The 26,206-nt window shown below is 30.8% G+C and overlaps 2 protein-coding genes and 1 long non-coding RNA gene across 4 annotated transcripts; all 3 read right to left on the bottom strand.

Moving 5' to 3' along the window:
* Nucleotides 1–2,009: 2,009 nt before the first annotated feature.
* Nucleotides 2,010–5,001, bottom strand: LOC145322942 (uncharacterized). 2 transcript variants are annotated; one of them, XM_080165337.1, is made up of 8 exons: nucleotides 4,847–5,000; nucleotides 4,651–4,754; nucleotides 3,699–4,424; nucleotides 3,247–3,290; nucleotides 2,935–2,996; nucleotides 2,703–2,765; nucleotides 2,570–2,605; nucleotides 2,012–2,437 (listed from the first exon to the last, which is right to left on the bottom strand). In XM_080165337.1, exons 3-8 carry the CDS (start codon nucleotides 3,920–3,922, stop codon nucleotides 2,426–2,428), a joined length of 441 nt encoding a protein of 146 aa, XP_080021463.1. In that variant the 5' UTR covers nucleotides 3,923–4,424; nucleotides 4,651–4,754; nucleotides 4,847–5,000; the 3' UTR covers nucleotides 2,012–2,425. The 2 variants fall into 2 exon arrangements, with proteins under 2 accessions (XP_080021464.1, XP_080021463.1); XM_080165338.1 differs by lacking the exon at nucleotides 2,570–2,605 and having other exon boundaries at nucleotides 2,010–2,437; nucleotides 4,847–5,001.
* Nucleotides 5,002–5,004: 3 nt separating this feature from the next.
* Nucleotides 5,005–8,726, bottom strand: LOC145322943 (uncharacterized). Its single transcript, XR_013880844.1, has 3 exons — nucleotides 8,222–8,726; nucleotides 7,518–7,566; nucleotides 5,005–5,040 (listed from the first exon to the last, which is right to left on the bottom strand). It is a non-coding gene; the product is annotated as an uncharacterized LOC145322943 (long non-coding RNA).
* Nucleotides 8,727–18,532: 9,806 nt separating this feature from the next.
* Nucleotides 18,533–25,703, bottom strand: LOC145323164 (uncharacterized). Its single transcript, XM_080165558.1, has 2 exons — nucleotides 25,665–25,703; nucleotides 18,533–19,171 (listed from the first exon to the last, which is right to left on the bottom strand). The coding sequence occupies exons 1-2, from the start codon at nucleotides 25,701–25,703 to the stop codon at nucleotides 18,533–18,535; spliced, it is 678 nt and encodes a 225-aa protein (XP_080021684.1).
* Nucleotides 25,704–26,206: the final 503 nt, after the last annotated feature.

A 26,206-nucleotide genomic window follows, 5' to 3' on the forward strand; every position in this document is an offset into this window, starting at 1 on the left:
TTCTTAGGTACAATTTTTTTATCACAAGAATGCTAATAATATTATAAAACGATCTTTTCTAAACTTTAAAATCTTTAAAAATTGCAAATTTTAGTTTAATTTATACAAACTTTACATATTTACAAATAAATTTTGAAAATTTACATCCTTGTTAAAATAATGAAGATAAATACAGATTTCCACTAGCTTCGCTCAAAATATTTTAACACCATAACCCATAAATCTTATAGTACAAAAGAATGATTCCCCTTAATACAACAGATTTTAAACGCTACTTGATTTACATAGCACTTAACTAACACCCATAATTCTTCTTGTTCCCTTTAATTAACCATCTATTCATATAAATTATTTCCGATACGTTAAGAAGCTAATAAAAATCTATTTTTACCTCCACTTATACAAATAGGTGTTAAATTAATGTATCTCGAAACAAATTACTTTCTTTAGTTATACCAATATCAATTTAATGATAAATTAAAATCTATCATGTTTTACTTCTGTTATTATACAGTGGTGTGTCTTTCTTTAACATTCCTGAAGAGTATTCTAAAATTTTTTAACAATTTTATTTAAACCCTCCATCCAACCCACGCCATTAAAATGACGCACTCCATTTTTAAACTTTTACTTAAATTTTACGCAAATACTTAACAAATACATTTAAGTTTCATAATTTCGAAGTAAAGACTTTCTTAAAATACTACAGTATAAATTCTCCAGGACGTCCAAGCCTTAAGACACACACCTGATAATAAAGAATTTTTGAATATCAAATTTAGAATTTTAAAAACAGAAATAGTCCTTTAATTTAACTTTAAACCAAAATCTTAACACCAAATCTTAAATATTTTATATTAATTAACTTTAAGAATTTAGTCAAAAACTAAAATTCTTTTATTTTTTGAGAAAAAGCCATTCCAAACCTGACAATAGTGCATAAATAAATTAACCCCCTAAATTTATTACTTTCAAAGCACTAAACTCTAAATCCTTATTCCATACATATTTCCCCTAATTTTACAACCTTTAAATTTCCCTTCATATCCCTTGATAAATTTTTCTTTACACTTACTTTCATTCCAATAATAAATCTAACGATACCCATCAATATTAAGATATAATGTTCAATAGCCTAAACCCCCCCCCTCCAAACCAAATGTTATTCATTTGTCAGGAATGTAGTGGTCTTTTCCTCTAAAAATATACATCATAATAATACATAGGTTAATAACATTCTAGTAAAGATTTTCTCATTTTTAATTTTCATCCTAACCTAAATCCTTGCGCCCGAGAGAAATATTAACACCTTAAATTTTAAAATATCCCACTTTAAAATTAAATTCGTCCTAAATCTCTGCGCCCGAATAGAAATCTTAATTCTTTAAATTTTATTCCCCCCCCCAAATTTAACCCCCACCTTAAAATTATTTTCATCCTAACCTAAATCCTTGCGCCCGAATAGAAATATTAATTCCTTAAATTTTAAAATATCCCACTTTAAAATTAAATTCGTCCTAAATCTCTGCGCCCGAATAGAAATCTTAATTCTTTAAATTTTATTCCCCCCCCCAAATTTAACCCCCACCTTAAAATTATTTTCATCCTAACCTAAATCCTTGCGCCCGAATAGAAATATTAATTCCTTAAATTTTAAAATATCCCACTTTAAAATTAAATTCGTCCTAAATCTCTGCGCCCGAATAGAAATCTTAATTCTTTAAATTTTATTCCCCCCCCCAAATTTAACCCCCACCTTAAAATTATTTTCATCCTAACCTAAATCCTTGCGCCCGAATAGAAATATTAATTCCTTAAATTTTAAAATATCCCACTTTAAAATTAAATTCGTCCTAAATCTCTGCGCCCGAATAGAAATCTTAATTCTTTAAATTTTATTACCCCCCCCCAAAGTTAACCCCCAACTTAAAATTAAATTCGTCCTAACTTAAATCTCTACGCCCGAAAAGAAATCCTAATTCTTTCAATTTTATTACCCCCCCCCAAAATTTAACCCCCCACCTTTCCAAACATTATTTACAATTAAAATTACGTATTTAAATACCTACCCACAATTTTTTTACTTTCGTTTCCTTTTATCCTGTAAAATTTCTTTCCATTCATATACTAAACCACTACAATCCTTTATTCTACAACCTCCCCCCCTATTTTTCTACCCCCCCTAAAAGTTAATACAATCCAACATATTTTTTTTCCTTATCCAACTGCTAATCCTATATTAAATACGTACCCTAAACTTAAACCCTTCTAACAAATAAATAACTTAACCCATCGAAAATCTCTACTTATGTTTTACCTAAATTTAGCCCTAGTATTTTTAAGAAGAAAAACATTTTTAAACTAAACCCCCCCCAACTATGTTGATATGTGGGTAGTAGTAATCCTTCTTGAAAACACAAACGCTTCAAACCTCATCCTAAAATATTAAATAAGATTTTAATCGAGAAATTTACTAACTAAACCTATAAATAACTTAGAAATTATTTTAACTACTTATTAATATCCTTCAAAATCCCCTCCCACACCAAGAAATGAAATACAAACTTACAAAATTAATCCGTCTCGGCTCGAACGCAGTCAACCTCTAAAATAATAAAATATTCTTAAAGAACCGAATAAAATTGCGTAATATTCTTTAAAGCTTAACTACCTACCATTAATAAATTAAACCCTATTCTTACCTTTCTCACGAGGCCGGGACGGGGCTGAGTGCAGGTCTTGGAGCTGACATTAACAGGTTCCAGCTAAAAAAATATTATATTTTTTAAGTTTTTCTTCAATATTTCGTTTTTTATGTATTTTTTCTTGCATTATAACTCTTAAATTGTATATCTTTTTTGATTATATTGCATCTCCCTCTTAATTATATTCGACAAAATAACTATTTCTTTTCCAGAATCTAAAAAAATGTACCTGGATTAGTTCACCCGCAGCATCTCCAGACCCGATAACATCGTTGAGATCTCGGTTGGCAGCTAAAAACAAACAATCAATCTATGAAAACTGTAATCAACCATACTGATGAACTGAACCCAGCCCAATTTATCGGTATTTTGATAGCAATCTTGTTTTTACTGCCAGTAGCAATTATTCTAGTGACGGCCCTAATCTCATCTGTATTATTTTACATTTATGGTACCTACAAACTAATAAACTACTTGTTCAAACGTTTCATTTTAAACAATCAAGCCCAATTCCCATTTGAAATTTAAGAACAAATCTTACCGGTGGATTGTCTCCATAAACGCTTGAACAGCATCCGAAGCAGCCTGAAACAAATAAAAAAAACATTAGATGTACGAACTAATCATCCACGGATCCCCATACTTTAAAATAGAACAAATAAAGGCAGACTACTACTTAACCTCCCTTACATCATTTGTTATACTGCCAGGCCATACCAAGCTTGATTCAAAGATTGAGATTAATTTTGATAGCAGATTTTTATGCTTAATACAGCTCGAACGCCCACAATTAGAACACGGTTTACTTTTACAGGCAATAGACTTCCCGAATGGAATCTTAAACATAGATTTAGTCAACCTAAAAAACACACCCTTCTTTGTTGAAGCCAACACAAAAATAGCAAAGATAAACTTCACACAAAAACAATTCTTAGACTGCTATTTTGTTTTCAAGAATAACGATATTAACCAACAATAAAAAATTTTACTTACATTGTGAGAACGCAGATCACAAAGACACTTCCCCCCACCACCACATTGATCGTCGTGGAATTGCCAGCCCCACCGACCAACACAGTTCCCCCGTCTCCTCCATCCCCCTCAAACTCCGATTTAAAATCGCCGGCCCCCAAATCCTGACCTCCAGTTTCATCGCCGACATCAAACAAAATAGAATAGATATCCATATTCGCAATAAATCTGAAAGCAAAAACCATATTCAAGTTATAGTGAATAATTATAGAAGAAAACAGTTACAAAAGTTAAAAAGATAGACACAATACTCAGTGAAAAATACTTTAATAATTAAAATCACATTTGTTATCATTACTCTGCCTTACAGAGATCATTAGATCAACTTTATTACTAAAGTACTGAAAAATCAGGTAAAATTTTTTTTATAATGTTCTTAAATAGAAAACACACAGAAATTAGGTCGTATTTCACAAATTTATACAAGCTTTATCATATAAAAATACCCAAATTACTTTCAAATTTTTATATTAAATATAATAAAATCCTCAAATTTTCTGTTGACCTCTTATTTAAACTAACTTGTATAATTTTATTAAATACGATTTGAATTCACTCTCTAGAACTCAACATCATCATAGATGTTATTTCCAGCAGGGTTTAACGGATTCATTTCAATGTGGGCTCCATTTCCCTCCTCCACTCGCCGAATATTGTTTGTCCGTCGAAAACACCGTTCAAATAACGCTAAAATATTAAAAAATTGTTTTACAAAGAATATCCTCACTCCAATAATTTATATAAACAATGAAACACACGCGAATTTTAGTTCATTACTAGTAAAAAATTTTACGCGGCATACAGCGCTTGCATTATTTTAACTCTCCTTTCCGTATAAGGAAATTTAAAAATACAGATAGCAAAGTTAAAATATATTCTTTATCATAAATATTTAATTAAATTAGAAACATACCTCCCAACTTAACGAAAACCATACACATTTGCGTTAAGACCAACAACAGTACAAGGACGAGAATTGCAATAAGCAACCACGTATTCAAGTCAATTCGGAAACCTCTAAAATAATAAGATTTTTTTTTTATAAATAGATATTTTCCAAAAAAAATGCAATTTTTTTTCCCTTACATATTATATGTCTTACAGATTACCTGGGAGCAGTTTTGCCAGACCCATCAAGAACCACCCCTTCAACGGCTCCAAGATCTTCAGAACTTAACTCATTAGGATCCGGAAACGAGAGGGAAGGGAAGAATACAGCACTCATATTCAATGATGGCGCAGAAACAGCCAGTATATGACTGCTTTTCGGACGATGAAATACAACCAATAGATCCACCAAGTCCTAAAAAATCAGGTAACTCTATTATTTTTCATATTTATATCTCGCTAACAAATAGCCTATTAAAAATTTGAACCGAACAAAAAGTGTAGATTTATCATTTATAATTGATAATCTGTAGGCAAGCTAATCTAAAAGTTACTGTTACACAAAAATTTAATTTTCCAATAACATATTTCTTCTTACACATCAATTATAAGGCTTAATTTACATATAGAAAATTTTATTTTCAATTACCCCCCCCCTCCACATTTTGTAATGTTTTGATTATACTGTAACATTTATCGCTAAAACTTATCCATAAACATTATTTTTGGGGATATATAAAATTTATTTTTCATTTACCCAACCCTCCATAATTTGTAAGCTTTCAACAATGTAACATTTATCTTCACATCCTATCTATAAATATTTCTTTTGGAGACCCATAAAATTATTTCCCATTTACCACCCCCCCCCACATTCTTTTTATTATTTTAACTACAATTTAACATTTATCTTCACACCCTATCTATAAAATTTTCTTTTGGAGACCCACAAAATTATTTCCCATTTACCCCCCCCCTGAATTTTTTTGTATTATGACTACACTGTAATATTTATCTCTCAACCTATCTATATATATATTTTATTTTCCATATATAACACCCTACAAATTTATCAACTTATTAAAATATTAAAATTTACCAATAAAATCTATTTTGTAATATCAAAATGAAAATTTTCTTTCAATATTAAATATGAAAATATCTTCCAATATCCAACCCCTGCACTTACTAGTAAACATTGTTAAACTTATGCTAAATCTTAACCACAAAATAACTATATTTTGATGTAAATATAAATTATTCTCCATTGTCCTTTCACCGCCAAAAATCATATGTAAACAAACTCGAAAATTATCTCTACACATATCATTTTGTTGATAGAAACATATATTATTTCAATTTTAGTGAAGGAGCAAAGCTCCTCCCAAATTTATTGTAACTCAATGTGATACAATGTAAACTAACTGTGATACTATATAAAACTTATACTTTAAATGTTTCAGGCGGCGGCGCCCCTAATAAACGCGTAAAGAAGACTTACTCGTGGACAAAACCCCGTGGCTCCAGCCCCGACTACAACCCCCCATCCCCTAAGAGAACAGCACGCGCCAACACGCCCCCTAGAAAGTCCCCAGAATGCCCCCCCGGACCTTCAAATTCGCCATCTTATGAACCCAACTTTGGTCCTAGGACCCCCCCTGGAAGCCCTAAATACATAATTTCAGCCCCAAACTCGCCTCCTAATACAGAGGTAACCCCTAAAACAAGGGCGCCCATTCCATCAGCAGAACAACCCTCCAAGCGCAAAAAGATTTACTCACTGAAACGAAGACTGATGGACGGGTTCACAGTCAGCGACCTAAATGAAAGAAGAGCATACTTCACCAACATGATCTATCCTACCCCATTAGCTGTGGTCGAGCAGATCAACACCAACATGACCAGTATTCCACAGATAACGCGGGATATGGGGAAAGTAAACCAAGAAGGCATGAGCACTCTGAAGAATAGCTGTCCCCAGATAATATTAAGTAATAATATTATCAAGACCTACCAGCTGAGTCATGTATCAAACTTCTCCAGGGGGACAGCTAAATCATGCACTTGGGATTTGGTGACAGACCAGCTGACAGTGTATGAGGCCCAAACAACCTCATACGCCATAACTCAGGGCTTATATGTGCCTACCATGGTATATAGCCAGGGAGCCAACTTGGTGAGACTCGCCAATACGAGTTGCCCACATTCGTGGGTTCCTTCCTTGAAGCACATTCACCAAGATCGCAGTATTGTCTCTGTTACTTTGAATAACTTCAAATTCCAAGTCTTGGAGCCTCCCAAACGTTACCCGCTCACTCCCGAAGGAGAAATGTGTTCCCTATGGCATCATGCCAACAGAGAAGTTTTAAGCACAATTCCTAACTTCTCCACCAAGTACCTGGAGAAGATGACCAACCGATACCTGATACTGCCCAGCATGCTGTTGATCAACCACACCGTTCCTGCAAAACGTCACCTGTTAATGCAAATATCCACCTACTCCCGCGCATATCGCCTGCCTGAGATACTGCAGACCATCAGATCCCTCACAGAAACCAATGAAGAAACAGTATACAGACTATACCTGTCTTCATCCATCACCTTCCGAGAGCTCCTAAACTGCATGCCACAGGGAGCATGTTGCTTGATCCTACCCAGCAGGATCGCATACAAGATCACCCTAGCAGAGATTTCCCGCCTAATCATCATTGCCCACAACAAAGAATAAATCACCAAAATTTTAGTATTACAGGTACTACATAAAAAATTTCCTTTTCTTTTCTCTTTCTCTTTTATGCAAAAAAAAAATATACTTGGCAAGCTAATTAATTTTTTTTCTCCTTTTTTTGTAAAGTGGAATATAATGTAAAAAGTAAGCTTTAAAACACTTACCTTATAACATAGCTTGTCCTTGTCCAAAATGCAACATCCAAGTAGTATCCTAAAAAAATGTTTAATATTGTAACAAGGATAAAAAAGTTCAAAATCAACAAATTATTTATTCGTTTTTTTATCACATCTTTAAATTTAAAAACCACAACCTTTTCCTTTATAATCAAACTTAAAATATTACAGGCCTTTGGTGGAAGAATGGTTGTCAGAATGAGATTGTTTTAAGCAGTCAATGAACTTGTCACACACCAGGGTTCATAACCCGGTGACTCATACACTTGTTAAGACAGAAAGAAAGTGAAAAAAGGGAAAGTTTTACCCTAAAAAGTGACAACCCCAATAAACAGTTATCCACAGATCAAAAACTAGACGTCTAGTATACCAAATTTCACCATGTTAGAAAGTGAAAATATCAGTGATTTAGACGTCTAAAACCAACAACCACAAAAGCTTAGACGTCTGATATGTGACAATCATAGCAACAGATAGCCAAGATGGCCATTAATTATGGTTAAAACCAGACGTCTAGGGGGCGCAACAAGCGTCCCCAAAAGTATAAAAGGAAGGGATTTCTGGAAATTCCTCACTCTTCTTACAACCATCAAACTTAAAACATCTCACTTGTAGAACATAGTCCATAGAAAATTAATTCCAGATCTATAGAAATCCAGTAAGTTTTACCACAAAAACTTTGATTAAATTACCTTAATCATATCCAAGGATATTCCAAACACCAGTGGTTGAATTTGACTACCTGAAATAATTGACATTTGATAACAATTTCATTAAGCCAAAGGTTTAAGTAATATTAATTAAAGCCTCTGTAATTCTAACACTACTGGTTGATTTTAATTTTAAAAAATCCGAAACTAAAGTTTAAGTAACATTTATTTAAAGCCTTAGTAATTCTAACACTATTGGTTGATTTTAATTTTAAAATCCTAAGCTAAAGTTTCAAGTAACATTTATTTAAAGCCTTAGTAATTCTAACACTATTGATTGATTTTAAGTTTAAAATCCTAAGCTAAAGTTTCAAGTAACATTTATTCAAAACCTCAGATAACATTTATTACCATTGGTTGGTTATTTAATTTTAAATCTTAAACTAAGCATTAAGTAAAAGATTTGTTTTAAAGCCTCATTAAAAGTCCGACGCTATTGATTGATTATCATTTTAAAATAAAGAAATAACTTTGAATAGTAATTAATACTTAAGTAATTAATAATCCATTGAGATAGGTATACCTATCACGTCTGTAATTAAGTATACATTAATTGATAATTCTTTGTGTTAAATAAGTTTTGTGTACAATTTTGTTTGGTCTTATTCTAAATTATTGCAACCATTTTGAATTTAAATTGTTCTGTCTTGTCCTTTAATTCATAAGTATAACTCCACCTTTTATATATCCAATATCATTAAATCTTGAATTGTTTTGTCTTGTAAATAAATTCATTAGTATTATTCCACCATTTATATAAATCTAATATTATTAAATCTTGAGATCTTGTAATCTAATTAAAATCTAATTAATATCTTGTGATTGTTTTGTGTTTAAATAAGTCTTGTAAAATAAAATTATAAAATAATAAGGAATTAGTTATTAATTGGTAAACTCGTTTGAAAACTACTCTATAATTTACCTAGCTCGAATATAACACTGTCAAGGGAATTAGTGGCAAGCCGTTAAGAAAGGGAGAACCTTATCGGTTAGAATTGGGTTTCCTTGAGAGTCGGGACTAGGATTAACTACTTACTGAACCAACATTTAAAGGATTGCTTTGCAGGTTAGGAAGGCTGATACGTACGTCTTCTAATTTCAAAGGATAGATAGGTTAAAATCTGCTCTTTTGATAACGCAAGGTATAGAATAGCGGTAAACGCTATCATCACTCCTACAGATATCTGAGGTGGATTCTTAAAAAAAATTTGCCCCACTAATCGCTTAGTGGGGCAAAATTGTTTTCGTTAAAAATCCACCAAAATTACATTAAAAATCTACAAAAATTATACAAAATCATAAAAAGGTATTAACATAAGATTTTATTAAATTTTTGTAGATTTTTTATGTGATTTTGGAGGATTTTTCACAAAAAAAATTTTGCCCCACTAAGCGATTAGTGGGGCAAATTTTTTTTTAAGAATCCACCTCTGGTCTGTGTTAGTTAGGTGGCCCCAAATTTAGAAAAAATTCTAAATAAATCTTAATTTCTTCATTGTGACTTTTGTGTATGAGATATAGACCCAAATTTTTTTTTGGTGAATACTAGGATATCCATGAACATCTGAGAATAGTGGCCTTATGACCGTTTGACCGATTCCTGACCGATTTTGTGTCCTGCTTTTACTAAGGACTTATATCATGTATATCGTGACTTCTATTACAGCTAGAGACCTAAAATATTTTGTGGTACATCCTTGAGCAATAATAAATTTCCGTGAGTAGTAAGGTCATGACCGTTTGACCACTCCTTGACCGATTTTTGACCGATTTTCTATTTCTTACTTGCAATTTTGCCGTTTGTAAGCTGCCAGCCGCCGAATTTCAAAACAGCTCTAGACCAACAAAATTTTTTATGTAGTCTTTTATTGTGATCAGAAACAGATAAAAATATTAATTGGCTCCGCCAACCGCCGTTTTACCGCCGTATTTTATTTGCCGTTTTTCGGCGATGGTCAGAAAAAGTATTTTCTTAGTTATAAAAAATTAAAGTTCCACCTAAAATTTGGTGATCCTAGCTTTAAAATTGGCCGCTCTACAGCTGTTTTAATAATTAGCGGCTGGCCGCTAAAAAGCGGCTAAGGAGCGGTCTGACCACTATGACTAGAAAAAGTAATTTTCTCTAAATATGCACATGAACCACCAGAAAAAAATTTATGTCTCTAACTGCAACAGGAGCCAAGATAGAGGGGGGGTCAATATTTAACCCCCTCCCCCCCCCCCCCCCCCGATCTATTAAGGTGGGAATTGGGACCCGATCTGTAAGGGTTAAAGGTTTCGTGATCTTTATATAATTGATCGCATATTCTCTCTCTTCCTAAACATCTGCTCTATCATTCACTTTTTTCGTTTGTACGATCTATGTGCTTTGCTATTTATGGAGGTTATCATCGGTGGATTAGAACCGGTTTTCGGTCATACTGAAAAATTATGTCTAGCATATTATATCCAATTTTCTACAGATATAAAAATGTTTAATCATTAAGATTAAAACCATTTTTTTTTAAATCCCGAGCCTAATTCATTTTTATATCCGCAAAAACTGTGCATAAAACGATGCGAGAAATATTAATGAATCAAAATGTATTCTTTCCTTTATACCTGTTAAAACAAGGATGACAACATCCATTAAAGCGAAGCTCTGAAACGGTAGGACAAACGAACATTAATACTTGTAGTGTGTCAGAACTGAAAAATCAGAACATAAATGTATAAATGTCGAATTTAATTAATTTAAAATTTTAATTAAATTGTTGAAAAACTGCCTAAATACAGGATAATTTTTAAGGACATACTTTTTAGGACTTGATTATAGAGATGCTTCGTTTACAATATTGTCCTATGTTGTCCTAGGACTCAGTATACCAAAAATCAGAACAATCGGATAATTAGATCACACAAAAATTTGTTCTAAAAAAGTAGAAAATCAACATGTTTAACATGGACGTCCTGACATTCTGGTAATGGTTATAGAGTTGCTACGCTTTCTAAATCGTACCTATCACTATCACAGGAATCACCATGCAAAGTTTGAAATCGATAGGACAAATCTAACATGCCTAAATTAACGAAAAAAGCTATCTGTCTCGGACGGACGGACCGACCCTAATTATAGAAAAGCTTCGCTTTTAAAAATGGTACGGACGGACGGACAGACCGACCCTAGTTATAGAAAAGCTTCGCTTTTAAAAAGGTATGCAGCATTGAGGAAGCTATATTGATCAAACAACCAAAAAGTATGAAGGTATATTATGGGTGGGGGGTGTATCTAGGGATCTACAGGGATAAGACAACAACCTGATAAATTGATATAAATCCCCAACGATGATACACAAGAATTACCCCTTCTGTAGAATCGTAGACGTTTGGACATTCAACTTTTTAAGTAGACCAATAAAAATGCATTACAAGTCCCCAAAGTTTTGAAGCCACCGAATAAAAAAAACGTCATTATAAAACTTTGGGGACTAGTTTAAAAACAGCCCAATGTCCTCTCCCTCACTGGGGTCTATCATTTTATAAATATTTTTTTAAAAGTTTTTACTCAAAAACATTTTATTTTTCTAATGTAACAAAGTTACTTTTTAAATCACTTTGTATGTCCAGGTTATAAAACGTTCCATAACTAATTTTGACAAGTAGGTTTTCTCGGGCAGTCCGAGATAGATAGCTTTTTTTCGTTAATTTTGTCATGTTAAAATTATCCTATCGATTTCAAACTTTGCATGGTGATTCCTTAGAAAACGTAGCAACTCTATAATCATTACCAGAATGTCCGTACGTTCATTTTAAACATGTTGATTTTTCTACTTTTTTAACAACAAATTTTTATGTGTTCTTATTATCCGTTTGATCTGATTTTTGGTGTTGATAACAAAGTACAATATTATAAGCGAAGCAACTTTATAAGCAAGTCCTAAAAATGTAAGTATGTCCATAAACATTATCCTGTATCAAGCAGTTTTTCAGCAAGTTTACTTACAATTTTCCTTCGGCTCTTTTACTTTTATATTCTGATTATTCAGTTCAGACACTATACAAGTGTTAATGTCCGTTTGTCCTACCGTTTCAGTGCTTCGCTTTTATGGATGTTGTCATCCTTGTTTTTAAGTTTATTTCAAAATATAAAAAAATAATGGGTCCGGGTTTTCTTTATATGAAAGCAACGATGATTCTTTAGGCCATGAAACGGTTCCATAACTAACTATGACCAGTCGGTTGTCTCTTTGCTTATTAATCTAGCGTTTGTGGAATGATTTATTGTATTTGACTCCTAGTGTATTGATTTTTGTTCAAAGAAGGTTTTATTCTGGATTTTTTTATCGTTTTGTTAGCCCTAAAACTTTGCCAAACTTAGTGTCCTAACTTTCAAACCAATTAATTTAATCTATAAAAAGGGGTTATTTTGTTTATCTTCATTGGTAATTTATATCAGTTTTTTCGACCATTGTCTAATTTCAAACAGACAATAACTAATTCAGACTTCTGAAACTTCTACTTTGTTAAATGTCACCCTCTTGATGTTAATGTTTATTTTCTTTGATTGTGTTCAACTTCGCCTTATTGGTAGTTATCATCCTTGATAATAATAATGGATTTATTATTGCTTGGATCTTACACAAGATTATAATTGACTTTAATAAAGTTAAACTTGTAGCTGGCTAAAATAATAATGGATTTATTATTACTTGGAAGTTGGATCTTACAACAGATTATCATGTAATCTAATAAAGTTAAACTTGTAGCTGACTAAAATAACGATACCACACTCCCTAACCCCTTCCCCTCCTTTTCTACTGCATGAAAGAACTGACCAATAAATGATGTACATGTTAGCTACCTAAATTGGCGACAACTTTTCCCTCTTAAAATATCCATGTATAATCTATGTCCATTATAATATTTTTGTATTTTTGAAAAGTTTCAATATTTTAGAAAATACACAAATTTTAAAACTTGTATATAATTATGCATTTCTGTATATAAATAAAACGTTTTTTAAACATTCTTAGATTTTAACAACTATAAATAACTTGATATCTAGAAATTATTTGCTGTATCTTTTTAAAAGCGAAGCTTTTCTATAATTAGGGTCGATCCGTCCATACGTCTGAGATAGATAGCTTTTTTTCGTTAATTTAGGCATGTTAGAATTGTCCTATTGATTTCAAACTTTGCATGGTGATTTCTGTAGTAGTTAGGTACGATTTAGAAAAAAATGTAGCAACTCTATAATCATTACCAGAATGTCCGTACGTTCATTTTAAACATGTTGATTTTTCTACTTTTTTAACAACTAATTTTTATGTGATCTAATTATCCATTTGATCTGATTTTTGGTATATTGATTTCTGAGACAACAAAGTACAATATTATATTTATAAGCGAAGCAACTCTATAACCAAGTCCTAAAAATGTAAGTATGTCCATAAACATTAACATGTATCAAGCAATTTTCAACAAATTTACTTACAATTTTGCTTCGACTCTTATACGTTTATATTCTGATTATTCAAAATTATGTCCGCTTGTCATACTGTTTCAGTGCTTCGCTTTTGTGGATGTTGTCATCCTTGTTTTATTTATTTTATGTGACATTTTTGTGTTCTTTATAAATTTTTTATTAAATCGGAAAGACAGACTGTCACATAAATGTATTTTAACGTAACTAGAACTAAAACAAGGATGACAACATTCATAAAAGCGAAGCTCTAAAACGATAGGACACATGGACATTAACACTTGTATAGTGTCAGAACTGAATAATCAGAATATAAATGAATAAGAGTCAAAGCAAAATTGTGAGTAAATTTGTTGAAAAACTTCTTGATACAGGATAATGTTCTACTTAAATTTCTAGGACTTGATTATAGAGTTGCTTCGCTTATAATATTGTACAGGAATCACCATGCAAAGTTTGAAACCGATAGGACAATTCTAACATGCCTAAATTAACGAAAAAAGCTATCTGTCTCAGACGTACGGACGGACGGACCGACCCTAATCATAGAAAACCTTCGCTTTTAAAAAGAATTTATCCTTTTAATATTTAGAGTAGCTTTTAGGAGAACATTATTTTTGAATAGATTTCTTGATTATCAAAAATAGATTCATATCAAAAAAAAGTAAAAAAACATCTAAGCGATGCCTTTTCTAAATTTTGAGTGCTAGATTGGACCTCTTTTATTGGTCAGTTTGTTCCTCCAAAACTCTGAAATGGTAGGAAAAACTAACATTAACACCTAACACTGGATAAATACAGGACACTGTTTATGGACATAATTACATTTTAGGACTTGACTATAGAGAAGCTTCGCTTATGATATTGCAATATGTTTTCCTAGGAATCAGTATTTCAGAAATCAGTTGAATGAGATAATTATATCACATGAAAAATTGTTGTCAAAAAATTTAAAATTTAACATGTTTTTAACGGACATTCTGGTAACAATAATAGAATTGTTACACTTTCTAAATCGTACCTAACTACTGCAGGAATTACCATGCAAAGTTTGAAATCGATAGAACAATCATAATAAGTTTTAATTGATTAAAAGAACTAACCAAAATGGACAAACTGGCCAACCCTATTAATAGAAGAGCTTAGCTTTTAACAATACAAAACCATTTATTTGAATAAAAATATTGTTATCTTATGATGTTTTTAACAATACTATCTGTAGAGGGCGTTGGAGGTAAGAAAACAGCCTAAAACAATCGAAAGACATTCATAAGGATTCCCAGAAAAGTATAACAAATTTGGACCAGCATTCCCAGAGATTTCTAATTTTTATTATAGGACTAACGGCTGAAACTCTAGCATCTAGGGGCTCTGTATTCAGCTGGGTAAAAATTGGCAAAAAAAATGCTTAAAACCACCCAAAATGGCTTAAATATAAATAAAAGATATCCTAAAACCATCCCAGGAACTATATGAAGCTTCCCTAAATAGAAAAAATAACTAATTTAGTATGAAATCGTAAGCTTAAGACAAAAAACCTTACTACTGTATTTTAAAGAATTTATACCTTTATTCTTAAATCTTACTTACAAAATTATAAAGTAGATAAATTAAATAAAAAGTCTAAAATGAATCATTATTTATTATACTAAATTAAATGTATTTATACATTATTGTTAAAAAATATGGCATAGTAATATTTTCTTAAAAATAGAGGAGTAAATATGAAACACTCAACTATATGATTTTATTGATTTGATTGGTCAGTTTTTGTTACCGGTATGTGTTCATGTAGATTATCATCCTTAATAAGGTTTAGTGATTTTTTGGGTTTACTGAATATTTTTAAAGTGCCATCATGTACAACTATGGCAAACTTTGGTTGAGAAAACATAATTACATTTCTACAATGTGTATCATAATCATTTCTTTTCTCCTTTCTCCGCCCAACTCTAATGCTGGTTTTATCATCTGAACATTTTAGTGACCAATAATTTCCCCAAGCTGCAAAGTCATGTTTATGATTGATATTTTCATCAGCAAATACAATGATATTCTTGGATTCACTGAGTTGTTTTAAATATATATATGGCATATAATCCATATTAATATAATTGATATGTCTTGGCTTGTTTACTAGATCCTTTCTCTTTTCTTGGAAGTTAATGTGATAGTAGCTCCATGATATATCAGGATAATTTCTAGAAATATATCTCTTTACATCTTCATATAGTTCTTTGTTTTCTAATTTAATTTTCTCCACTACTTGTTCCCATCTTTTTTCTATACATAAACTAAGAAACTCCTGGGTATTTGCCTCTCTGATAATATCTTTAGAAATTCTTCTGTATGTAATGATTGCAATACTCTCATCCTGGTCGAATAATTTGTATTTGTCTAATATTGCCTTAGTTAAGGAACTAATATTATGTTTATATTTATTATGATAGTGATGACACTCTGGAGCTTTTCCATCAGGATAAATATTTTCATGCAGATTTTTATCTTCAATTGCTACAGAACTGTTCAGTATATCTATACCTTTCTTCAGAATAATAATTGCAAAAGACATTGTTCTGAGTACTATATTCCTTAATTGGTCTCTATCTGGGTCGGGATCACAAATGATAATGTTCCTTGCTTGAGCACCCTGGAATTCATCTATACGTGTTACTAATATTCCTTCAGATTTTACCATGTATTCCTTAAAGTCTCTGACAACTGGAATAGTTAAAGAAAGGCTTTTCTTTAACAATTCAAACATTTCAGTAATATAATCTTTTTTATTTATTAAAATAACAACACTTTCTTTAGGTTTGCGTATAAAATATTTGTTTACAGCAGCTACAATTAATAATATAAAATCAATTTCATAAATATTTTTGTAGTAAAAATTATGGTTACCCATGATATTAGTATCAGGAGAACAAGATGTTTGTCCAGTAGACTCTAAAGCTTTAGCTAGATGGATAATTTGTTGAGAATTTCTCATATTTTTGGTGAGATTAACATGTACAGCATTATGATTCATTTTCATAGTTTCTAACCACTCTGCTTTAATTTCATTGAAATATTTTCTTCTCCTTGAATAGGTTTTTTCTACTACTTTTAAGTTCACATATATTGTCTTTATAGAGTCAGGAAAAACAATTTCTCCAATTATCATTTCATCAATAAATAAATGATCACAGAGATTATCTCTTAAAAAACTGTTTAATGCATTTAATAATTTAGTTTGTTTAGAGATTTCTCTAATCCCTAAATGTTTAGCAGTAATAACTTTGATATTAGGATAAGAGTCAAAGTCTACTACAGCTATATTGTCCATGGCAGAAGATTCAGCTATTTCAAAACTATGTGAATATCTATGTGAAAGTGCTGTCAAATCAATGTAAAATAATTGATCATTACTATTATCTTTTGCACATTTTTTAGCTCTTTCCTTTAGTACGTATGTTTTACCCGTACCATAGTCACCATCTATGATAAGAAATTCAGCTGGTGAGTGTACTGCTTGCAGTTGTTTATTGTTGAGCATGTACACAGGATTATTACTCTCTTCTGAGAGATCTTCAATCTTTTCTGGTAATTTTAATTGTTTATCAGTCAACATATTCTTAGGAACATTACCAACTCCTGAAAGTCCTTCAGCCTTTCCTGTTAATGCTAGTTGTTCATTAGTTAGCATATTTTTAGGAATAGAGCTTTCTCCGGATATTCTTTTAGCCTTTCCTGTTAATGTTAGTTGTTCATCAGTTAGCATATCTTTAGGAATATAGCTTTCTCCTGATATGCCATCAGTTTTTCCAGTGAATGCTTTCTCAGTTTTTCTGCTAATTGTGAATGGATCTGATATTTGTTTATCAAATTTACTGGACTCCTTTATTGAAATGTGATATATCAATTCAGCAACAAGATTTTCATATTCTGTTTGATCATGATTATCAGATGTAACAAGTTTATGTTCAGATATCTGCTTCAACCATGGTGTTACATCAATAACATTTTCATCTTGTAGAATGAATTTTTGACAGTTAACACAGGGAGTCGTAGTTTCTTCAAGAATGGTCAAATAAGGAACACAGGCAGCTCTGACAAAAACCCAATCTTTAGAAAGCATACCTCCAAATAATTTCTGTATGAAAGAAAAGTGTTGTTTTGTTTGATCTGAGGCTTCTTTAAGTAGTTTGAGTTTATCACTAGAATCATTGGACCCACGTTTGACCTCTATGTTTATGATAGCACTATACTCAGGAACTATCATGATGGTGTCCCATTCAGTCTTTTTTTCTTGCAGGCTAAAATTATAAAACTGATATTTGTAAAAGTTTCTTAATTTATCATCAGGGATCTTGTATAGGAAAGTATTTTCAATTTTATAATGATATTCTTTAGCATTGCAATTTTTCTCTTTAGACAACTCTTTTCTTTTAGGACTTGGACTAGAAGAACACTGATCTTTGTTTGAGCTTTCAGTGATAATATTCTGGAAATCAGATTGATTGTTCTTAACAACTATTGCCTGTTGCTTTAATTCATTATTGAAACGTTTTCTGTCTACCTGACTTTTTAGCACCTAACATAAATTAAGCTAATATTTCATAAGTTTTTAATTTTTATTTTTTTAAATAATAACTAATATTATGATAGAATAAAAAGAACAACAATGGAAAGACAAAAAAGAATCTTTTAGCAAGTTTGATAAAAAGTATGTTATAGATATCTCAAATTGAGATTATTTAATTGATCAAAATAAAAATGATTGTGCCTTAAATGATAAAGTGAATATAAGGTTTTATGGAAAAATATATAGTTTATCATATGAAATATTATTATTCCTGTTTAAACAGCCAGTCCTGTGGGCTTTGAAATTCCAATGGATTTTCCCTCCACTTCTTATGTTCCTCAATACAAGACTTCAATTTCTCCTCTTCAACATCTTCTATTTCAAAGATCTCCTTCATTCTTTTCTCATACTCATTAAATTCTGCAAAATTATCCTTGTCTCTGTTTTTTTTTTCTTTTTTATCTAATTGGTGAATGCAATCAGCTGCTTGAAAGCCAAGGAAGATGAATGATTCCATCTTTAATTTTCTAGCTGTATTGACAAGCTCATGATGTAAACTTTCTTCAAGATGTTTATCCAAAATCTGAGCATCTTGCTTTTCCCTTCCCTTGATTCCTAACACAGTTGGTTTTTTAGGTGTTACAAAATGATTTGGAATGGCTATAACCTTACAGTCTGGATCATAATAATAATCAGCTACTTTCTGTTTTATCTCTTCAATCTTTTCTTTAACTAAAATTTTTGTATTTTCTCCTTCAGCTCCATGAAAGTTTATACTCAAGTTACTAAATTCTTCAGCTAAATTTGATGATTGTGAATCTTCTGATGATAAAGGGCAAACTCCAAATTCTAATCCACAAGTACAATTGGTAGAAGGAATTGTAGACTCAATCTCAACTTGCTTCTAAATATATACTGTGTTAACACTTATCATTTAGGTTCCTTTTCAAATAATTTCTTACTATAATACAATCATGTACACTTAACCCCTTAATTTAGCAATCTTAAATTTTAGGTCCTTTTTCTAAAAGCAAATAACTAACTCATTTTCAAAGAAACTGGGTAAAATATATTTATGTAAAAGAAGGCGTCTTAACTTTTTTGCTTTTTATTTAAGATAGCTAGCCGGTTCTTTTGAGATAAAATCAACCTTATTCGACGTTCACACAAAGCCCAAAAATAATGGACTTAAAAGTGTATTAAACTGTATATAAGACATTTGCGAATATATTGATACCATTAATTTGCCTCTTAGATAGAAAAAAGTATGTTTTTTTAATATTTTTCTCTTGCTACAAATCAAATTTCAAATTTGAGTCACCAAAAATGCTAAACTAATTTTTGCTCTAGAAGAATCAATTTTTGGAGTTATAAAGTGCTTAATACCTCATTTTAATCGCCTGGCATTGCTTTATAATATACAGGTAATGACTTGGTTTTTTATGGAACAGCTGACTAAAAAATCGAGGTTTTGTGATAAACCCACTTTTGTTGTTGCTCCATAAATGATATTTTTTTTCCCATTTTTTTTGAATGTAAAGAAGCTTTATATATTCATATAACATCCACCTAAATTTGACTTTTGATATTTTATTTATAACATCACCAGAGGGAATTGAATTTTGGAAAAAAATATCAATTTATATTTTACACTGCTATGCATTGTTCTTGTTCTTGTTTCTAAAAAAAATTTATATTATAAAAAAGAGAATTATTTAACGCTTCTATAGGTATGTTTATCATTTTTCTAGGCTAAATATAACTATAATTACACCATTTTAAAGTTAGACATCTTAACATATTAACACAATTATTGAATCGGTCTGTATTATTAAGCTAGCAACTCTTAAAACAGCTGCATTTCATTATCCTATTATATAAAGTAGTAATCTTTTTTGTCTTCAGCTTAAGATTTCGACCATTACAGTACCTATTGAGTTCTGTGTTTTATGGATGCTTCTTATAGGACCCTGGATAGTTTTGGAATTTTGAAAAAAATATCAATTTATATTTTACACTGCTATGCATTGTTCTCGTTCTTGTTTCTAAAAAATATTTTTATAATTAAAAAGAGAATTATTTAATGCTTCTATAGGTATGTTAATCATTTTTCTAGTCTAAATATAACTATAATTTCAGCATTTTTTAAACATCATTATATTCAAGTTATTGTAATTTTTAAATAAAATATCAATATCAAGAACTATTGGAACAATTTTTACCATGCAAAACAAGGTGTTATAAAGTGTAGGATCCCTTACAATATCTATCTGTCTGTCTATAATGCATTACAGATGTAATGCTAATAGAGAGGATGCTATAAGAGTGCTCTTATAATGTGAACTTCTCATAATTGAATGGGCTTCCTGAAACCAGAGACCATATTTTGACAATTTTGAATTTTTTTTATATAAACACAGCCCCCCCTACCTTCGTCCTGTTACTTTTCTTAGTTAGGTTAGGTTAGGATATAGGCTAGGGGGCTGAGCGCTGCAGCCATAGTCATTATTTTGGAGACAAGGGTATAAAAAATTTCAAAATTGTAATATTATTAAAATAGTAGACACTCCTAGGTTTTATTTAAGCAATGTCCACTCCAATGTTTTCCACTCCAACGTTTGTCCACCTTGATGTTTGTCCACTCTGACGTTTGTCCCATTCTTATGTTTGTCCACTCCGATGTTTGGGACTCCTGCATTTGTCCACTCCGACATTTGGGACTCCTATGTTTGAGGTAGAACCCCAATAAGTAAATCTCAATAAAACTTGATAAAATTATGCAAAATATCAAAGTATTTAATCCCTGAATTTCAACCATCTAACTTGAATAGGAGTAGAGAAAATCATGAAAACTTGAAATGTAGGAATCGATATAGCCCACCCCAGTTTTTTGGCAAATCCTAATGAAACTTGATGAAAATATGGAGTATTGATAGAGAGAGAGAATATTTAATCCATTAAAATTTCAGCCTTCTATCTTTTATAGAAGCCGAGAAAATATCGCTTTCCCCTTTCTGTCTCAGACAGACAGACATACCAATTAACAGACATACAGATGAATGGACAGACAATGGACGGACAAATATTTTGAATTATAGAGTAGCTTCACTACTAAAAAACTAAATAGGATAATTGTTGTACACAAATTGATTTCAGTATGTTTTAAATGAGCTTACTTAATCAAGGACGTCCAAGCTTTTTGATTTGGGGGGAAGGGGGGGGGGATTAAAATATCTAAATTTGGGCATCCCCATGTTCATTTTGTGGGGTAATCTTTATATAATAGAGGCAAGGACGTCAAAGCTTTTTATATTTTTTTTTTTGGGGGGGGGGAAGGGGAAGATTAAAAATTATGGGGTTGCCCCAAATTAATTAATAACCCTTAACACCCTAACCCCCCCCCCACCGGGACATCCCTTTACATAAAGTAATGATTATAAAGTTGCTAAGTACCTTACTGCTACAAAAATCATCTTCCAACATTTAAGATTAATTCTAACACGCCTGAATGAACAAAAAGAGCTAACCATGGCGTGGATATACACATCCTAATTGTAAAAATGTTTTGCTTTTTAAAATTGTAAATCAATTATTCAGGAATCATTTTACTTTGTTTATTTACTAGCAGCTGCGCTCCAAGCATCTAGGAGCTCTGTAATTAAAGGAGTAAGGAAATTAGTAAAATATCCTTATACTTTACCGAAATCTTAAGCTACAGACAAAAAAGCTTTATATAATATGTATTAATTTGTAAAACTGCAAATGATAAAATATGACCTATTTTTTTCTCTTTAAAGATTCTCTTCAAACACCTCCCCCTTTTTATATAAAGATGCTAATTCCCCCCCAACCCTAAGAGGATATAAGCAGTAAAAAACCCCGCAGGGGGCACAATTTTCTAACACTTCTTTCTTATTTAGTCTTTTAAAAGGATTCAAAATGCATTGACAAATATATATATTTTTTTTTAACTCTTATTTTATACATCTTAATTGGAACTGATGATCTATTTTTATAGAGAAACATATGCATTCCATCAATAAAAAGTTAAAAAATTAAGTGTGTTTATACATATAATAATTACTATATATAATAGGACTAGCGGCTTCGCCCCTAGCCTCTAGGGGCTTTGCCCCAAGAGGTTTGATCAACCTAATTTTGGTATTTTAGATTTAAAAAGAAAAAGTAAAAAAAATTTTTTTTGGGGGGGGTTTCATTTTTTTGGGGGGTTGGGGGTGTCCCACCCCCCAAGAAAATAGCTTAAAACCATCACAGGACCAGTAGGTATATTCCCTAAAGAGTAGACCCCAATCGGTTTAGTGGTTACTGAGATCTTAAGCTTCAGACGGACAGACGGACAGACAGACAGACAGACAGACATCGTTCTACTTTGTATTATAGATAATGAAATGCAGCTGTTTTAAGGGTTGCCAGCCTAATAATACAGACCGATTCAATAATTGTGTTAATATGTTAAGATGTCTAACTTTAAAATGGTGTAATTATAGTTATATTTAGCCTAGAAAAATGATAAACATACCTATAGAAGCGTTAAATAATTCTTTTTTTATAATATAAATTTTTTTAGAAACAAGAACAAGAACAATGCATAGCAGTGTAAAATATAAATTGATATTTTTTTTCCAAAATTCAATTCCCTCTGGTGATGTTATAAATAAAATATCAAAAGTCAAATTTAGGTGGATGTTATATGAATATATAAAGCTTCTTTACAGCCAAAAAAATTAGGAAAAAAAATATCATTTATGGAGCAACAACAAAAGTGGGTTTATCACAAAACCTCAATTTTTTAGTCAGCTGTTCCATAAAAAAACAAGTCATTACCTGTATATTAGAAAGCAATGCCAGGCGATTAAAATGAGGTATTAAGCACTTTCTAACTCCAAAAATTGATTCTTCTAGAGCAAAAATTAGTTTAGCATTTTTGGTGACTCAAATTTGAAATTTGATTTGTAGCAAGAGAAAAATATTAAAAAAACATACTTTTTCTATCTAAGAGGCAAATTAATGGTATCAATATATTCGCAAATGTCTTATATACAGTTTAATACACTTTTAAGTCCATTATTTTTGGGCTTTGAGTGAACGTCGAATAAGGTTGATTTTATCTCTTTTAGTAAGTAGTAGATGTAAAATTGTCCATAGAATTTAGATATGCAATCGGTTTTTATGTAGACCTCTTATTTTTGAAGTAATTTAAGTTTTTTTTTTAAATAATTAAGTCGGTTTTAAGGTACTAAAACGCAACAAAATAAAAGAAGAAAATTGCCAGTAGGAACAAAAATAGTAAGATCTTTAATTTGACACCTTACTTTTAAAATTCTGTTGAGTAATTATTAAAAAAATCTATTTTTTAACCTGGGTTTGATAAAAACTTTAAACCTAAATATTTTCTCCAACAGACAAAAACAATATGGGTTCATATATACCTTTAGAATCAGAAAAATATTACGAATCCATTCTAAGCAAAATTGAAAAAAAGTAAAAACTTAAAAAAATAAAAATTGCCAAAAATATTATATTTTTACAGGCAACACTTAATTTTAACTATTAAACTAGCCAATCAAAAATCTCAAAAATTGACGAATCAGGAAGCTTCACCTCAAAACTTAACCAATAGAATTGACAAAAAAAAAAGGATAATGTTCATACAATATGTACAATAGATACTACAATAAAAATAGTGATACTTACATAACATGTAAAGAATGAAAAAGTATGAACAAATTTGCTTCAGTCTGTTTATAAACTTCAAAAAAATGCAGTTAAAAATGCATTATTGTTTCTTGTGTTTAAAAAATATCTGTTACAGTGTATGTACATTTGTTTAGGTTTTGTTCAGGTGAACTGAAAGGTGAACTGAAATTAGTTTCCGAATGTGAACACATTTTCCTAGGTGTTTCCCAATCCTATCTCAATATTAGCTACTAGCTAAAAAAACCCTCAAACTTCCAAAAAAAAATCAAAATTTGAAAAATTAAAACTTTGAATGTATAATTTATAAATCGTTAATACATTCAAATTTTGATTTTTTTTGAAGTTTGAAATTTTTTAGCTAGTAGCAAATATTGAGATAGGATTGGGAAACACCTCGGAAAATGTGAACACATTTTCTGAGGTGTTTCCCAATCCTATCTCAATATTTGCTTCTAGCTAAAAAACCTTCAAACTTCCAAAAAAAATAATCTAAATTTGAAAAATTAAAACTTTGAATGTATAATGTATAAATCGTTAATACATTCAAATTTTGATTTTTTTTTTGAAGTTTGAAGGTTTTTTAGCTAGTAGCAAATATTGAGATAGGATTGGGAAACACCTCGGAAAATGTGTTCACATTCGGAAACTAATTTCAGTTCACCTTTGTTCAGGTTTTGTTCAAGTCAACCCTTTAAAGCCAAAAATAATGATTCTTAAAATAAACTTATATTTTTTATTATAGTTTTATAAAACTTTTTCAATTTTGCTTAGAATGGATTCCTAATATTTTTCTGATTCTAAAGGTATATATGAACCCATATTTTTTATATCTGTTTGAGAAAATATTTAGGTTTAAAGTTTTTATTAAACCGAAGATTGGGAAACACCTCGGAAAATGTGTTCACATTCGGAAACTAATTTCAGTTCACCTTTGTTCAGGTTTTGTTCAAGTCAACCCTTTAAAGCCAAAAATAATGATTCTTAAAATAAACTTATATTTTTTATTATAGTTTTATAAAACTTTTTCAATTTTGCTTAGAATGGATTCCTAATATTTTTCTGATTCTAAAGGTATATATGAACCCATATTTTTTATATCTGTTTGAGAAAATATTTAGGTTTAAAGTTTTTATTAAACCAAAGTTAAAAAAATAGATTTTTTCAATAATTACTCAACAGAATTTTAAAAGTAAGGTGTCAAATTAAAGATCTTACTATTTTTGTTCATACTGGCAATTTTCTTCTTTTATTTTGTTGCGTTTTAGTACCTTAAAACTGACTTAATTATTTATTTTTTTAAAACTCAAATTACTTCAAAAATAAGAGGTCTACAAAAAAAAAACGATTGCATATTTGAATTCTATGGACCATTTTACATCTATTACTTGCTAAAAGAACCGGCTAGCTATCTTAAATAAAAAGCAAAAAAGTTAAGACGCCTACTTTAAATCATTATTTTCTATGTAGAAATTATTAGAGTAGGATTTTGGCCTTTGCTAGAAAGCAGCAGAAAAATAGCATCAGCTTTTCACTGAAATTGAATTTTTCTGAATGGGATTGCTAATAAGTTTTGATTAATACTTATTCCGAATATGCTTTTAGCCTAACAACTTTCAATATTTTGTTAAAGTCATAAGATATCTTTGTATAATTTCCATGACTAAAGACAGAATACATACCTTTTTAGTATCACTTCCAGGACCTGCACAACCATCCATTTCAGTTCCACTGCCTGATTCCTCTATTTCTAGATAAAAATTTTAAGATTATATAACAAAATGCACAAGTAATTTTGGAGCTCTTCTATCCAATAGAAATAAGCAATTTTTATTGTTATCCAAATTTAATTTTAATTAACACAATCATGTCATGACCATTTTTAACTACATTTTTAATATTTGTTTACTCAGTTATCTGAAGTTTCACTGTAAAGAAGAATTAAATTGCAGCTGTTAATGAGATCTTCTGCTAAATAGAGTTATTGTAAGTTGCAATGACTATGGCAAGACTTACCCTAACCCAGTGTACAGGTGTTGTTGTGGCAGCCACTGAGACTAGAGTATTTATAGGATCTGCCAGTTTCTATATTATCAACACTGTCACTGGTTTTGTCAACACAACTCTCTTGTCAACAAAACTGCCTACAATTGAAAGAGTTTTTGTAAAAATTTAATCAATATAAAGTTCAGTTATATTTCTTTTAATAAATCCCAATGTTGAG

This window comes from Acartia tonsa, chromosome 6, assembly GCF_053477335.1.
Source record: "Acartia tonsa isolate MP-2025a chromosome 6, ASM5347733v1, whole genome shotgun sequence".
Taxonomy (NCBI): Eukaryota; Metazoa; Arthropoda; class Copepoda; order Calanoida; family Acartiidae; genus Acartia; species Acartia tonsa.